This window comes from Purpureocillium lilacinum (genome assembly GCF_023168085.1).
Source record: "Purpureocillium lilacinum CBS 284.36 DNA, scaffold_3, whole genome shotgun sequence".
NCBI classification, from domain to species: Eukaryota; Fungi; Ascomycota; class Sordariomycetes; order Hypocreales; family Ophiocordycipitaceae; genus Purpureocillium; species Purpureocillium lilacinum.
The window spans coordinates 2,534,045-2,549,117 of NW_027072113.1; the positions used below are offsets into that span (position 1 = coordinate 2,534,045).

Genomic DNA, 15,073 nt, shown 5'->3' on the forward strand with positions numbered 1-15,073 from the left:
ATGTTGCTCGTGCCGAAAGAGGTTCGTCATCGCGCCCGCGCCCTGCTCTTGGACTGAGCTTCGCATAGAGGCGTAGACTAGACCTGATACTAACGCGCACGTGTAGCTTGATAAGCTCGTCATCTCACAGCTTGGGCTCCTCGCACAGAGGCGGCTGGCGAGAGGCGTGCGGCTCAACCACTCCGAAGCAACGGTGAGCTCCTTCTCGCTTTCTCTCTCTCAGTCTCGCGCCTCGTGCTTGCCGCGTCCGACGCCGCACTTGCCTTGTTAGCAAATTGCCTCTATGGCAGGGCAGGTGCCTCCGTTGGTGTTACCCTGCCCGAGTACCGTGTAGAAAGTCGCACAAAGGTCTCTTCACTCACACGTCATTCTTCAAGGCTCTCATCGCCAACAACCTCCATGAGCTCATCCGAGATGGCAACCACTCCGTCGCCGACCTCATGGCCCTCGGCTCAACCATGCTCGGGCGTCGCCACGTCCTGCCCGCCGTCTGTAGCACTCTGCGGGAGATTCAGGTCGAGGGCACGTTTCCCATGGGCACCTACCTCGTCACCGTCCACAACCCCATCGCCACCGACGACGGCGACCTGCGCCGCGCCCTCTACGGCAGCTTCTTGCCCATCCCGGACAATGAGGCCTTCCCGCTGCCGCCCGACTCCGAGTACGAGCTCCACCGCCAGCCCGGTGCCGTCGTCGCCGTTAAGGGCCGCGTTGTCATGAACGAGAACCGCCCGCGCATCCGCCTGCGCGTCACGAGCAGAGGCGACCGCCCCATTCAGGTCGGCTCTCACTACCACTTCATCGAGGTGAACCCGCAGCTCGAGTTTGACCGCGGCAAAGCCTATGGCTACCGTCTCGACATCGCCGCCGGCACGTCCGTGCGCTTTGAGCCTGGCGATACCAAGACGGTCACCCTCGTTGAGATTGGCGGCGGCAAGGTGATCCGCGGCGGCAACAACCTCGCCTCCGGTCCCGTCGAGCGCCATCGTGTCGAGGACATCGTCACAAGCCTCCAGGAGGCCGGCTTTGCCCACCGCCCTGACCCGTTTGTCGACCCAGTACACATCAACATGTTCCAGATGGACCGCGCAGCATACGCCACCATGTTTGGTCCCACGACTGGCGACCTCATCCGCCTCGGCAGCACAGACCTCTGGATCAAGGTGGAGAAGGACTTGACGTCGTACGGCGACGAATGCAAGTTCGGTGGCGGCAAGACGCTGCGCGAAGGCATGGGTCAGGCCACAGGCCGTTCGGACGCGGAGACACTCGATATGGTGGTCACCAACGCCCTGATAGTCGATTGGACCGGTATATACAAGGCCGATATTGGCGTCAAGGACGGTATGATTGTCGGCATCGGCAAGGCGGGTAGCCCAGATGTCATGGAGGGCGTCACGCCCAACATGATAGTCGGTAGCTGCACCGATGTCGTTGCTGGAGAGGGGAAGATTATCACCGCCGGAGGCATCGACACTCACGTGCACTATATCTGCCCGCAACAGGCGCTCGAGTCGCTCGCCTCTGGAATAACCACAATGCTAGGCGGTGGCACTGGTCCAAGGTCAGTCGGTGGACGATGTTTCCAATTTGCTCCTCCTGGACGTACATTGCTCACACGTCTCCCACAGCGCTGGCTCCAACGCGACAACCTGCACGCCCGGCAAGCATTATATGCGTGCCATGCTCCAAGCATCCGACGCGCTTCCGGTCAACATCGGCATTACTGGCAAGGGTTGCGACTCGGACCCCGGTGCGCTGCGTGAACAGATCATCGCCGGCGCCTGCGGTCTCAAGGTCCATGAGGATTGGGGCGCCACGCCGGCCGCCATCGACGCCTGTCTGATTGCTTGTGATGAGCTGGATGTTCAGTGCTGTATCCACACCGACACACTCAATGAGAGCGGATTTGTTGAGTCCACGATCGCAGCCTTCAAGGGCCGTACCATTCACACCTACCATACCGAAGGCGCTGGCGGAGGCCACGCGCCCGACATCATCTCTGTCGTCGAACACGCAAACGTCCTGCCCGCTTCAACCAACCCCACGCGCCCATTCACACGCAACACGCTCGATGAGCATCTCGACATGCTCATGGTGTGCCATCATCTATCGAAAAACATCCCCGAGGACGTTGCCTTTGCAGAGTCGCGTATCCGTGCCGAGACCATTGCGGCGGAGGACGTGCTGCAGGACATGGGCGCCATTAGCATGATGAGCTCCGATTCGCAGGCTATGGGCCGCTGCGGCGAGGTCGTTTTGCGAAGCTGGAACACTGCCCATAAGAACAAGGTGCAGCGCGGCAGACTCGAAGAGGACGAAGGAACGGACGCCGATAACTTCCGCGTGCGGCGGTACGTGAGCAAATACACCATCAACCCGGCTATCGCCCAAGGCTTTAGCCACCTGATAGGAAGCATTGAGGTGGGCAAGCTCGCGGATCTTGTCGTCTGGGACCCGGCTTGGTTCGGAACGAAGCCAGCATTTGTTCTCAAGGGCGGTCTTGTTGCGTGGGCGCAAATGGTAAGCACCTTTCCTGTTGGCTGTAAAAGCAAGTCAAGCATCATCTCGCTAACTGACAGCGCCAGGGCGACCCCAACGGCTCCATCCCCACCATTCAGCCGGTCATCGGCCGCCCCATGTACGCGCCCCTCGTGCCCTCGTCCAAGGTGCTCTTCGTCAGCGAGGCCTGCATCTCCTCGGGCACCGCCGCGTCCTATGGCCTGCGCAGCCGCGTCGAGGCGGTCCGCAACTGCAGAGACATAAGTAAGCGCGACATGCGGCTGAACGATGCCATGCCGCGCATGCGCGTCGACCCGGAGAGCTACGTCGTCGAGGCCGACGGCGAGGTGTGCACGTGCGCGCCTGCCGAAACCCTGCCGCTGTCTCAGGCGCAATACGTGTTCTGAGGGGCCTGCCTTCCAGCGGAGGTTGTGCTGGATGGGCGGTTTCTTGTTGGGCTTTGCTCGACAAGGCTGGGCGGTATGTGTCTCCGAATTTTACGTCTTGAAATAAGTAATGAGGCCGGGAAAGGTGGTTTTGATATGCATTGAGGAGGGGGAATCATCGGCGCTGAGGGGGCATAGAGGGTCGCACCATGCATCTATTACTGTACATATCACGTTTTCGTGCCGGGGTGTGCCCTCGGCCGCCGCGGCCGACGGCCCCGTGCATTCATGTAGCGTTTGCCAAGCGATGGGTTTTGTTACCAACTACCAAGTTCGAGTATAGCACACTCGCCATTTGTTCTACTGTGCACTTCTGTCTCGATCATTGTGGAACGGAGATCTGAGCCTCAGAGCGCGTAGAGCATACGGCTCTACAGAGGTTACCTTACCCAACTACAAGTACTCACTCTGAGGCTTGGTAACTGGCCTCAGCATTCACAACGCCAACACGCACACGATCAAGGCAAAGACCTTTTGAACTCATCTGCGTTCATTACGGCATTGCAATTTCAAAAACCTCCTGCATAAGTACAGCCCACCGTCCAGGTCAGGTCCAGAGCCAAACGGAAACCCCAATACAGAAACGCTTTACTTCACTTCCCGCACCGCCCCTCCCGCTCTCTCTCTCTCTCGCCTCCGGCAGCATAAGCACGTCCGAGGCAGCGAGTCTCTCCGGGGGAGGGGAGGGAGTGAGCGCGTGTTCGTGGCGCGTCTCCTCTCTGCCCAGTCGTCCCCATTCCCTCTCTCGTCATTTGAACAAGCCCAAGATATCAAAGAAACGAGGAGCCTCGTCGCGTGCAAACAAGACATTCCTAGCCGAAGGACCAACGACACCCACCCAATTCCCAAAAACAAGAGTGAGGAAGAGCGACATAAGCCACGGGCCCTCGCTGCCGCGCAGCCACGTATATATCATACTCCCCGGCCGGTCACGGCGAGCGCGCCGGCTGACCATGATGTTGACGCCAGGGCGCCTATAAGAACGAAGCCACAGAAAACACGGTCAGAGACGTCTAAGAGCTCTTAGTCTTCTTGCGTCCCGACTTCTTGGGCTCCTCCTTGTCGTCTACGGCCTTGGTGGACGTTCGCCGGCGCTTCTTGTCCGGGCTGGCAGGGGTGGCCTTGGGCTCCATGATGCTGGTGTCGGCCGCGGGCGTGGCCGTCTTGCGCTTGCGACCACCAGCAGCCTTCTTGGGCGTCTTGGCGTCGTCGGCCTGCAGCTGCTCAGCAATAGCGTCGTGGTCATTGCTGGGCGCCTCAGCAGGCGTATCCTTGATCTCCGGCATGGGGATCTGGAAGTCCTCGGCGTACTTGAGCGCCTCATCGTCGTTCATGTTCTTGGCCAGAGGGTTGCCCTGCTTGTACGAGTGCACACGGGCGTTGTACAGGCGCAGGTTATACTGATAAGCAGCATTCCAGCCCTGTAGAAGAGGCGTTAGCAACAGTTCGCGGACGGAGCCATAGAGAGGTCTCTCACCTTCTTTTCCGTAGGGCTCATGTGGGCCCATCGTCGCTGACCCTCTTCCTGGACAGCACCCTTGGGAGCCTCAGCACCAAGATCGTTGGCGATGATGGAGCGGGCGTGCTGCATGTACAGGAAGTAGGGGGTCAGGGGACGCTTGGGGGCATTGGGGTCGTGAGTTCGCTTCTTGCGCTCCTTCTTCTCCTCAACCGGCTGCTGCAGCTCAGGGGCGACACCAGGCATGATGAGCTGAGCTGCCGTGTTCTCAAAGGCGCTCAGCAGGTCAGCCCCGCCATCGGCAGTGGCCTCGCCGAGGAGCAGGTTCGTCTGGCGAACATAGTCGGTAGTGAAGGACTTGATCAGCTCAATGATGGTGTTGAGGCGGCCAACAGCCTGTGCATCGCGTGTTAGCCATCGGAATGTCTATGACGGAAGACGCGCTGCGGAAAAAAACATTATGACGGCAAGCATGCATGGGTGAAGCGAGGCGACGCGTCCAGGGCATGGCCAGGTGGGCCAAAGGCCACAACGTCAACGGCATTGACCGACGCCGCCAACGAGCTGGGGGTGCGAGCTCGCTGAGCCGAGAGCTGTGAGCTCAAGCCGCCGAGCTTGAGTGGCACCCCTGCAAACGCGCTGAAGACAGCCGGGCCCACTGGAGCTCTGGCGTGGCGCGCGGGGCCAGCAGGCGCGGCGCGGGGTCCCAATTGTAAACAAAAGAGCCCCAGCTGTGTCCGCGAGCGCGTCTCGCCCAGAGCCAGGCGCATTATGGGACTGACGTGAAAAAAAGAAACAGGGAAAAGGGTGAAATGAAATCATTTGTGCAGGAAGGATGCTGGGCTTTGTGCAAGCTGTGGGAGCGCGACAGACGGCTGTGCAGCTGGTCGCTTGGCCACAGCTGGTGCACCTGCTTGGAAGCGACTCAGAGACGACCAGAGTGCATATCAGAAGCGCTTTCTCGCGCTCATATGAGCATGAGACGGCCACCATAACAAGACGAGACCTGTTGCACAAGGCTCAAGGCCGTCTCCAGCTCGGTCAGACGGCAGCGCAGCCACGCGTGTCGTCGGCAGATGCGCTCGAGCAACGGCGCGTGCTGCCACGCCAGTTCGGTCGAGAGCATGGCGATCGCGGCCATGCAAACACCGTGCACATACTTGAACAAGGACAAGGAACGGTAAGGGAAAGCAAGGCCACTCACCGAGTCGCGCACGCGAAGGAAGCTATCCGGGTCGACGAGACGCGTCGGGACGCCCGCAGCGAGGCCGACAGGAACGGGTGGCACGGGCATCATGCCGACGGGCGGGTGAACCATGGTGGGCGCGGGGACAACGGGGACTTTGGCCTTGTCGTCTGCCTTCTTGGAAGGGCGAGGCATGGTAACAAAGCTGGGGCGCGGCGGTGTGTTTTGGCGCGGGCGTTGGCGCTCACTTTTTTTGGGCGACGGCGCTCTTGTTGCTGTTGTGGTGAGGCGCTGTGCGGATACTGAGAATGCTGGCTTAACGGCGGTGATGTGCTGGACCCGGGCGGCTTGAGAGCTTCGCGCGGCGTGCAATGAGTGCTAGAGGGGGATGGGCGGCGATGTGCAGCTGGGAGGTTTGGTTGGGGGAGCAGGAGAGACGAGAGTGCTGAAGAATCAAGGTTTTGGAAAAATTCGGGGGGCGGGGGGGGCTGCTTTTACCCTCGCGCGGGCGCTGCGCAATCAACGGCCTCGCAGCCAGCTCGGGCAGGGTAGGCGCGAAAATTTGCCTCGCACCCCCTCTTTCTGGGCTCCCACTGACCTCCAGTCCTGTCCTGGAGCACCACCCCCAGCCCAGCCCAGCCCAGCCCAGGCCGGGCCCCGTAGCAAAACAGGCCCCCCCAATGCTGCCCGCGGTCCGCCCGCCAGCCAGCCCCGCTCATTCTGGGCGGGCACCTCAGGGCACGCAGCCTCCTCAGTGGCTACAGCGCGCACCAGCGCCGCCGCCTGCACCACCTGCCTGCACCTGGGCTGCACCACCACCCCCAACTCCAGACGGGAGTTCCAGCCCGCCCGTCAACAACCTGGCCTGATGGGGGGAGGTCTGGTGTTCCCCCCCCGGCGTCGTCGGGCAACGCCCGCAGGCACCGAGACCTCCTGGCGTGACAGCAGGGCTTCTGTTGAGGCCCGTGACAGCCGCCCTCGCCGCCCATTCCGTCATCCGCTGCCAGATGGGGTGCAGCGCCCAGCGGTCTCCCCTATGACGGCTCCAGCGCGCCCCTCTTCCTCGCCAGCATTGCCTGTGGCCAGGCCCGTACCTCTCCTGCATCTCGGGCACCCATCCCCCCGGCCGCTCGCTCGAGGCTGCCCGCCCTCTCGTCCGTCGTTCCAGGCACACACTGTGGCCCTGGGGCTCGGGGCCATATTCAGGCCGACGAGAGGCACGACAAGACGGCACAGGCGAGCAGCCTCCAACCGGCCCGCCGCTCAATTACCACCGATCGACCTCCACTGGCCTTCCATCGTCCAGGGAGGAGCCCACGACACCTGTCGCCCACTACCAGCGGTAACCACCTGGCAGGCAGGCAGGTGCCAGGTAATGCTCTCCGCTCGACAGCCGCCGGTGCCTCCGTTTGCGGCACACAAAGTACACTCGCCGTACTCTGCTATCACGTGCATCTGGTCATTTTCTTCATTTCTGGTACTCAGGCGCGGGCTCGGTGTCATTTCAGCGTGTTCGGCCAAGCCGTTGCGGCGGCCGATGCGTGGGCGTCGCGTTGGTGGACTACGGGCGCTGCCTGAGCGACTTACACGGGGTGCCGTGGACTCGCTAAATTTGCCAAAGGACCTCGAGGGGACTCTGTGGTGATGCCCCCGGGACGCATTTCAGCGCGGTTAGTGAGAGTTTGAGGGGTGAGCCGGTGCGGCCGCGCCCACCCTTCCAGCTGTCCAATGGTGGCCCGCCAGCGCCACCCAGAGGCCCAGGTCGTTCCAGCGCCTGCAGGTGGGTGTGTAGATTTCAGCACGGCCGGCGTCAGCGTCCGCGTCCGCGTCTGTGCCCAGCGCTGAGGTGACCGCGGGAATGAGAAACAGCGCAATCCGGATGACCCAGGCAAGCCAGGCCCAGGCGGCCAGCCTGTTCAGTAAATCGAAGGGGTCGCCTGTGCGCCCCCCTCCCCCAAGCGTGGTCGGTTCAGTCCCATCCATCCTCCAATTCCCCTTCGGGCGGTCCTTGGGTCCTTCCCTCCAGCGACTCAAGGGGGGGGCGCCAGCCCGTCGCGCTTTGGGAAACGAGACACTGGAAGCCGTCAGTTTAGGGGGCTTCTATCCCGTCCAGAACCTGGCAGCAATTCTCTCCTGTCGTCCAGAGTAGCCACTTAGGCGGCCCTGTCCGGCTCGATTTACCAAGGCTGGTTCCATTCCCCTCTCTGAGGGAGGCGCCCGGCAGCCCGCGAGCTCTGGAGACAGCACCCCCCAAGGCTGTTCGTAGGCACGTAGTGAGGCGTTCGGTGGCCAAGTTCCCGTCAGCGTCTCCGACGTCCAGCGGGTTCTCAGGTGTAGTTTAGCCATTGCATGCTCGACACTTGCCAGTCTGACCTCCGCACACCCAGCTAGGCACGCCAGAGGCTGTCCACAGCGGTTCCAGCTCGCGCCAGGCTGGCCGCCGGCCTCGCAACAGACCATCCCAGGTCACGAGGCTTGGCGTCTTGGACGTTCCGGCTGGGAAGGCATCAACGTCGTCTTATCTCCCGGCCTAAATGTCCACAGCGCCCGTTCTGCGTGTACGGGCAACGCTTCGCCTTGTTACACAATTGCAAGAGGCTCCCATGGTGGTGACACGTCGTCATGCCTTGCTCGCCCGTGTGCCACCAGCACTTGTCCTGAATTCTGGACAATCCATACGTCGTGCTGAGCGAGTCTACAATACAGGCTACGACGCAAGCAATGACGCGAATGCCTGGGAGCAGCCGTCTCGTGTAACACTGGAGCGCGCCCATGTTCGGAAGAGTAAGGAAAAGGCTCAGTAGTAAATCCAAGCGAGACCCCGTGATGCTCAGAACGGGCAGCACAGGACGGTATCCTGTCGCGCGACGACCACGGACGGTTGCTTTGCCAGACGCAAGGAACGGCTTGGCTTAAACGGAGACGCGCAAACGAGACAAGATGCATGCAAAAGAGCCACGCGCTGCTCCACAGGGCTGCAGGTTGCTTGCTTGCCTGCTGCGAGGCGTGAGATGTCGTCTGAGGACTTACACACTCGCCATGTCCTCACTCACGTCACCGGAACCAAGACACCTCACGCGTTTCGACGAGCTCCCCCGCCCGCAGCCGTGCGTGTCGTCCGATGGAGGCACCTCAAGCAGAGCCCGGTCGCTGCGGGCGGCTCTGCCCAGCTGGGCGCCGCCTGGCTGGCCAATCGCTGCGGGGTTGCTTGCCGCCAGGGACCAAGCTTGATTCACTGATGTGTTTCAGGAGGCAAGGCCCCTGGACACGGTGGGGCAGCGAGGTACCTGGCGCGCCTAGCCGACACCGGCGGAGAGCTTGTAGCTGGGGCTGCTTGCTTGGTTCAGGGACTCGCCAGGCAACACGGCGGGGCACTCGAGTGGACGGGGCTCACTGTCCGCCCGCCCGGACCCAGGCATGAGGTGCCCCCTCCAAGGACTCATGGAGCACCCGACAGGCGCACTTCGGCGTGGTGTCCAGTGAGGCCGCTGAAGAGGGAGCCCGTGAGCGGAGGTTGGGTGACATCACTCGGACGCAAGCCAGCTGAGAGCTCCCCCCCCCCTCCCACTCTCACGGGGTCCCCCGGGGCCGCTAACAACAGCCGAGCTGGCATCGCATTCGCCGCCGCAGATTGCCTTTAGTACCTGAGGTGGTAAAACAAGGATCACCTCGGACGGCAGCTTTTCTTTGTGCCCCTCCCAAACCCCTCCTCCCCTCCTCCTGGGCTCCCTCCTTCTTGTCCTTCATCATCATCACTTCTCTCTTCTTGACCCCATCGAGCAGCATCTACTAGCTTTGCTCGCGACGCACCTACCCCTCCATACATAGCTATCAACACCACGCTGAAGCTTGCGGCAACCCGCCATGCTCGACTTCAGGAATCCCGGCCTCCTGCTGGGGTTGATTGTCCTCGTCGCCCTGGTCACCCCGGCCGCTGCCTTCGGTGCCGGCAACATTGCCTCCATCTCCAAGGTCGAAGGCCAGAACTGTGGGTTCCCGAGCCCCCTACCCCATAAACCACCCCGCGTGCAAAGCTGACCCGCCTCTCGCACGTTAGGGCGACACGGTGATATCGAAGATGCGCTCCTCACTTTGGCCATGGCCCGCGCCATGAAGCACAAGAAGTTCAACAAGATCATGGTTTCCCGAGTCTATTTTGGCAACTGGTTGCGTGACTACTCCCAGGCCATCGACGTCGGCACAGTCAAGTCCGTGTCTGCCGAGGCCATTCGCCTGCTCCTCTCAGTGCTCGGCTTCTTGACCTTTGGCTATGGGTCTGGCGAGTTCGAGATCACTGCGGACCGCCTTGGCTGCTACCGCCCTGAGGATCACATTGACAACCCCAAGAACTACGCCGACAACCAGGATGCTCGCCAGTACGACAGGCGGCTTCGCGGTCCTGTCGATGAGGAGCGAGAGCTGGCCATCGACCCCGAGACGGGCATGAAGAATTACATTGCCAATGAGCGTGCCGGAATCATGACCTCCGCTAAGCACGTGAAGAAGCTGTTCTCTGGCTGCATTGAGCTCGGCCGTCGCTACAAGGACCGCGGTAACAAGGAGGATCTGTACGAATCGCTGCGCCTCATGGGCACTGGCCTGCATTGTCTCGAAGGTAAATGATCGAGGCATGCTTCCCTCATTCATGGCCGGTTGCGCTGACACTGCTTGCAGACTTTTTCGCCCACAGCAACTACACGGAGCTGGCACTGATCGAAATGGGCGAGCGCGACGTCTTCCCGCACGTCGGGCAGAGCTGCCGAATTCGCCTCGAGGGCGCCCGTGGAGACGTTTACCCAATCGTCACCGGTACTTTCGGCGGCGTCGATTTTCTTCACTCTGTCGTCGGCGAAGGTAAGCAGCCGGGCGTGCATGCCTCTACGTACCGGTTCGCTGATGGATATTCTAGTGTCCGACAAGATGACCCAGAACGAGATTGAGGAGCTCGAGGGCACCCTTCAGGACAGCAAGACCGCGGACACCAGCCTTCTCCGTGACCTCCTCGACAAGATCCCCGATGGTCTGTTTGGCGACAAGCATCAGAGCTCCAGAATCGACGAGATTCAGAACAACGCCAACGCGGCGCAGATGCAGAACACCTCTGTCTCCCCGCGCAACCCCGAGGAGTTTACTGTCTACGTCCGAAACGTTTACCAGCAGATCATGCCCGCCATTCAGTTCCATGATGACATCATGAAGAGCATCACGAGCGCTGTTGAGAAGATCCCTGTGCTTCCCAAGATTATTGAGCAACTGGAGGAGCAGCTCTCCAAATTCGTCTTCTCCGTCATCGCTCCATTTGTCGTTCCCCTGATTCAGCAGATCCGCAACGAACTGCGCACCGGATCTGAGGAAATTGTCCACAGCAGCGAGCAGGAGCAGCACATTGTCTTTAACAACGACCGTTGCGACGATCCGACTCACTCGATGCTGTCCAAGGACCATTTTTCCAACGTACGTGCCATCCTTGATCCGGAGCCGGACAAATCGTAAGATATCGCGCAGTGCTGACTAGCTTTTGTAGATCCTGAACGAGATCGCTGGCCGGACGGCGGCGAGAATGCTGCACTGGGTTGTGCCTCAGCTCATGGATGCCATTGACGACGATAACACCGATGTCAATAGGCTCCTCGATCGCATCGTCAACGGTGTCATGCACCACCCTGCGCAGAAGGACATGGGGCGCGACGGCGTCTCCGAGGCGCGTAACATCATCTTCGGCCAGGTCCAGGAGTGGTGGAACCAGATGGGCGACGATCAGAAGAACGATTATCGCCGCAAGCTGTCTCGCCAGGGCGTCCAGCGAGGCGAGAACCACAAGGAGGGCGTGTACGACACGGGCCATGGCCATGGTTGCTGCGGCAAGCTGCAGATGCGCAAGCTGTACGGCGAACCTCAGGGGCTTGAGGACAAGATCGCAGGAGCTGCCGCCGATGCCATCTTCCAAGGCGCGACGGGCGCAATCTCTGGCATTGTGGAGCAGAACACGGGCTACAAGCTGCCTTCCACGCAGGGATCACAGCAGGAACAACATCAGGAAGAGGGCGGCCTGGGTGGCTTCCTCAGCGCCGCAGGCTCCATTCTCGGCGGTGCTTTTGGCAAGGATGAAACGGAAAAGCACAGCAGCCAGCGTCGGGATGACGACGGATCGTATACGCAGACCGAAACGGAGTACGGCCGCCACGGGAACCGCTATGGGCAGGCACAGTACACGGAGACCCAGCGTCCTGACGGCAGCAGCCAGTCCCAGTACAGCCGCTTCGAGCAGCAGGATTCGTACGGCGGGCGCCAGACGTCTGGCTACGGATACGAGGAGAAGACCGAGACTCGGCCGACGTATGGCGGCGGCTACCAACAGCGAACCGAGCGTCACGAGTATAAGGGCTCGAACGAGGACAGCTATGGAGGTGGCCGCACTGGCGGCTACGCCAGCGAGTACTCGCGTCAAGACAACGACAGCTACGGACGCCGCCAGGAGAGCAGCGGCTATGGCCGAGAGGAGAGCGGCTACGGCAGCGGGTCCGGGCGTCAGGATAAGGACAGCTACGGCGGCAGCCACCGCCGTCGTGACGATGACAATTATGGCGGCGGAAACAGACGCCGCGACGAAGACAGCTATGGCGGCGGCTATGGCGGAGGGAACAGGCGCGAGGAGGAGAGCTATGGCGGTGGCTACGGCGGTGGCGGCAGGCGCCGTGACGATGATAGCTATGGCGGCGGCGGCGGCGGCGGAGACAGCTATGAGCGCCGTCAGGGAAGCGGCTACGGTGGGAACCAGGGCCGCGAGGACAGCGGCTACAGTGACGAGTATGGACGCCGCGAAGAGGGCGGCTACGGACGCTCCGAGGGCCGAGGCGGCTATGCTGCCGAGTATGAGCGCGGCGACGACGACAACGACAACGGCCGCCGACGCCAGCACCACGGCCGTCGCGAGGAGGGCGGCTACGGAGGCGGCTACGGCGGTGGATACTAGAATGCTCGCGGCCATGTGCAACGGCCAGGCAGGGTCTGGTACTCTGTCGCACGCTTCTTCGCCAGCGCTGAGCATGCCAGCATGGAATTGCCGAAACGGCGGGCCGAGGAGGACCGGAAAACTAGGGCGGAGATATCTCGTACGAGCGCGGCTCGGGGAAGTTATGTCTGACAGGGCTGATAAAATTGCCAGATTGATGGATCGATCGGGTGCATGTCTCCCAGGTGTCCATGCCCCCCCCTTCTCATGAATTAAGTCTGTGAGATGCAGATGCATGTATGTGTGCGAGTACAGGACAAAGCACGAGTAATATACGACGTACATACCTTGATGGGAGTCGTCGTCGCCCCGTCCCGCCCGTTGCTGCCCGACACGGCACGACGCCGACCGCCCGCCTGCCTGCCTGCATGGCGCGATGCAGTGCGGCGCGGCGCGGTGCGGTGCGACCCGCTGCGCCGGTGCGCTGCACCACGACGACGAGCACGACGATTGAGGGGCGGACCGGGACGAAAAGGCGGGCCGCACCATTCATTCATTCACTCATTACTGATCAAATTAAAATCTCGGGGAAGGATCTCGATGGATTGCATCTCTCGGGGCCCTGCAGGCCCGCGCGCGTGGGTTGCTCTCGCAGAACGCTCCCTCTTTGGGGGGGGGGGGGGGGGGGGGGGGGGGGGGACGCAGGGCGAAGCACGCGCGGGGAGCACGCGCGGTGGGGGAGGGAGGAAGGCAGCATGGGAAAGCTTCCCGGCGACAGCGACGGCGACGGCGGCGATGCTCCCGTCGCGAGGAAGGACCGGGATCCCGCAGAGTGGTCACGAAGGAAGGAAGTAAGAAAGGCTTGTTGTTCCTCTGCGGGAGACGCGCGCGCCCGGCGCGTTGCGCGGGCGTGGCGTGGGCATGGGCCGGAGCGGGGCGATCCCGCCCGCGACTGTGGGGTCGGGGTTGGGCCCGCCGCCACATGGTGAATTGGGCTACCCTACACCATGGTGATGCGCACGTCGAGGGTTGGAGATGCTTGCGACTGGATGCTTTGGGTGGATAAGATGTGGTCATGGGTGTAGTTGACAATGGTCGTCGTATGCTCCTTCCTGGGTGATACCTACGTCTGGATATTTTAGGTTGTTCGCGTGTTTGGACACATGAGACGGAAGCGATCGAACACACCCCTGGAATCGAGCAAGCATCACCAATGTGACGCCCAGATTGCCGACAAAGGTCAGCCCAAATTGCGCGACTCAGTGTCACTCACGAGTAGCTGATTACTACAGGGCAAAGTCAATGCATACGCAGGGCCAACTGCGCTGCTCACCGAGCAATACCGGCGAACAAATTGGGCAGTTGGCACGAAGAGACGCATGCACCCAGTCTTCCAGAAGCCCAGCCGGGTCAGCGTCCCGAGCCGGCATGGCGATTCGATTCGGAACGGTTCAGCCGAGACAGGAGCGACACCACCACGCGACGCGCCGCCGCCCCAGCTCCTCAGCTGCCCGCCTCTCTCGCTTCGCGGCAGCAGCGCCACCAACAACAAGGCGGGCATGGGGGGACACGCGCATGCGCGACGACGGCCGGCGACGGTGCGGCACGTGCGTGCCGCTCGGATGCTCGCCGAGAAGAGGGACCTGCCCCTCAGGGAGGGACCTTGCCTGGCTTAATGCCGCAAACTATCGACAAGGCCGGGCGCCGCGGTCGCTGGGAAGGGCCTGTGGTCAGTCGCGGCAAATCGTCGATGGCTCTGCAGGTGGTTGAGATTGATTCCACTCGGGGCTGCGCGAATCTGGGGCGCGTCGCGCTCGGCGACGGAGCCGGCGTCAAGCCCGCCGTGGCTGCAGTCGCACGGCTGCAAGTCACGAGGAAAGGAGAAGCCATGGTCTTAGCTCCATGCGCGTGCTTGCAGACGCGGGAGGGGCGGAGCGGGCTGGCTGGCCTTTGGAGACGACGTTTGGTGGTGGTGCATGGTCGCCCCTCGCGAAATCTCGAATGGCAAATCTCCAGGTCAAATGATGCTTTCCGGGTGGGCGACACAGCTACGTCATTGAGCTTCCCTTCCCCATACTGACCATCACGGTGCCAGGGAGGATGCAGGGAGGGCCACGACGATACCGCGTACTTTGCACACGTGCAACAACGTGGTTGCCTGGCCGTCCCGGAGGTGCATGGTGTCCCGGTGGTCCAAGAGGTCGGGATACGCACCCTGTAAAGCAGATTCCAACTGCCGACGCGGAAGAGGAGGAGCAGCGCTATCGGGTCACTCGCCAGGAGAGCCCACCGTTCAATAGCGCAGCGGTGGCGCCGCTGACTTGGATCCTTCGCTTCGTGCGGGTCGGGAGCATCGTCACGACGCGACTCGAGCACAGTCCGCCGGGTGATGCGGACAGGTCCCAAGGTCACCACTGGGGATGCAGGCCGACCTGGCGCAATCCTCGTTCGCGACGCCATCGACGGCGACAAAGGAAGAGGTTGACTCGGCCTCCGCCCCAGGACGCGCGGGTGGTGGGCACGCTGCC

General features: G+C 61.9%; 3 protein-coding genes across 3 annotated transcripts; 2 read left to right on the plus strand and 1 right to left on the minus strand.

The window, feature by feature from the left end:
- PLICBS_004357 (urease) lies at nt 1-2,909 on the plus strand (the record flags this gene model as incomplete). The annotated part of the gene is made up of 5 exons (XM_018326912.2): nt 1-21; nt 107-193; nt 378-1,564; nt 1,632-2,523; nt 2,589-2,909. 5 exons carry the CDS (start codon nt 1-3, stop codon nt 2,907-2,909), a joined length of 2,508 nt encoding a protein of 835 aa, XP_018174374.1.
- A 1,052-nt stretch (nt 2,910-3,961) lies between these two features.
- PLICBS_004358 (uncharacterized protein) lies at nt 3,962-5,788 on the minus strand (the record flags this gene model as incomplete). The annotated part of the gene is made up of 3 exons (XM_018326911.2): nt 3,962-4,369; nt 4,426-4,803; nt 5,612-5,788. The coding sequence occupies 3 exons, from the start codon at nt 5,786-5,788 to the stop codon at nt 3,962-3,964; spliced, it is 963 nt and encodes a 320-aa protein (XP_018174373.1).
- Nucleotides 5,789-9,457: 3,669 nt separating this feature from the next.
- PLICBS_004359 (uncharacterized protein) lies at nt 9,458-12,566 on the plus strand (the record flags this gene model as incomplete). Its single annotated transcript, XM_018326910.2, has 5 exons — nt 9,458-9,581; nt 9,651-10,208; nt 10,268-10,447; nt 10,503-11,047; nt 11,118-12,566. 5 exons carry the CDS (start codon nt 9,458-9,460, stop codon nt 12,564-12,566), a joined length of 2,856 nt encoding a protein of 951 aa, XP_018174372.2.
- Nucleotides 12,567-15,073: the final 2,507 nt, after the last annotated feature.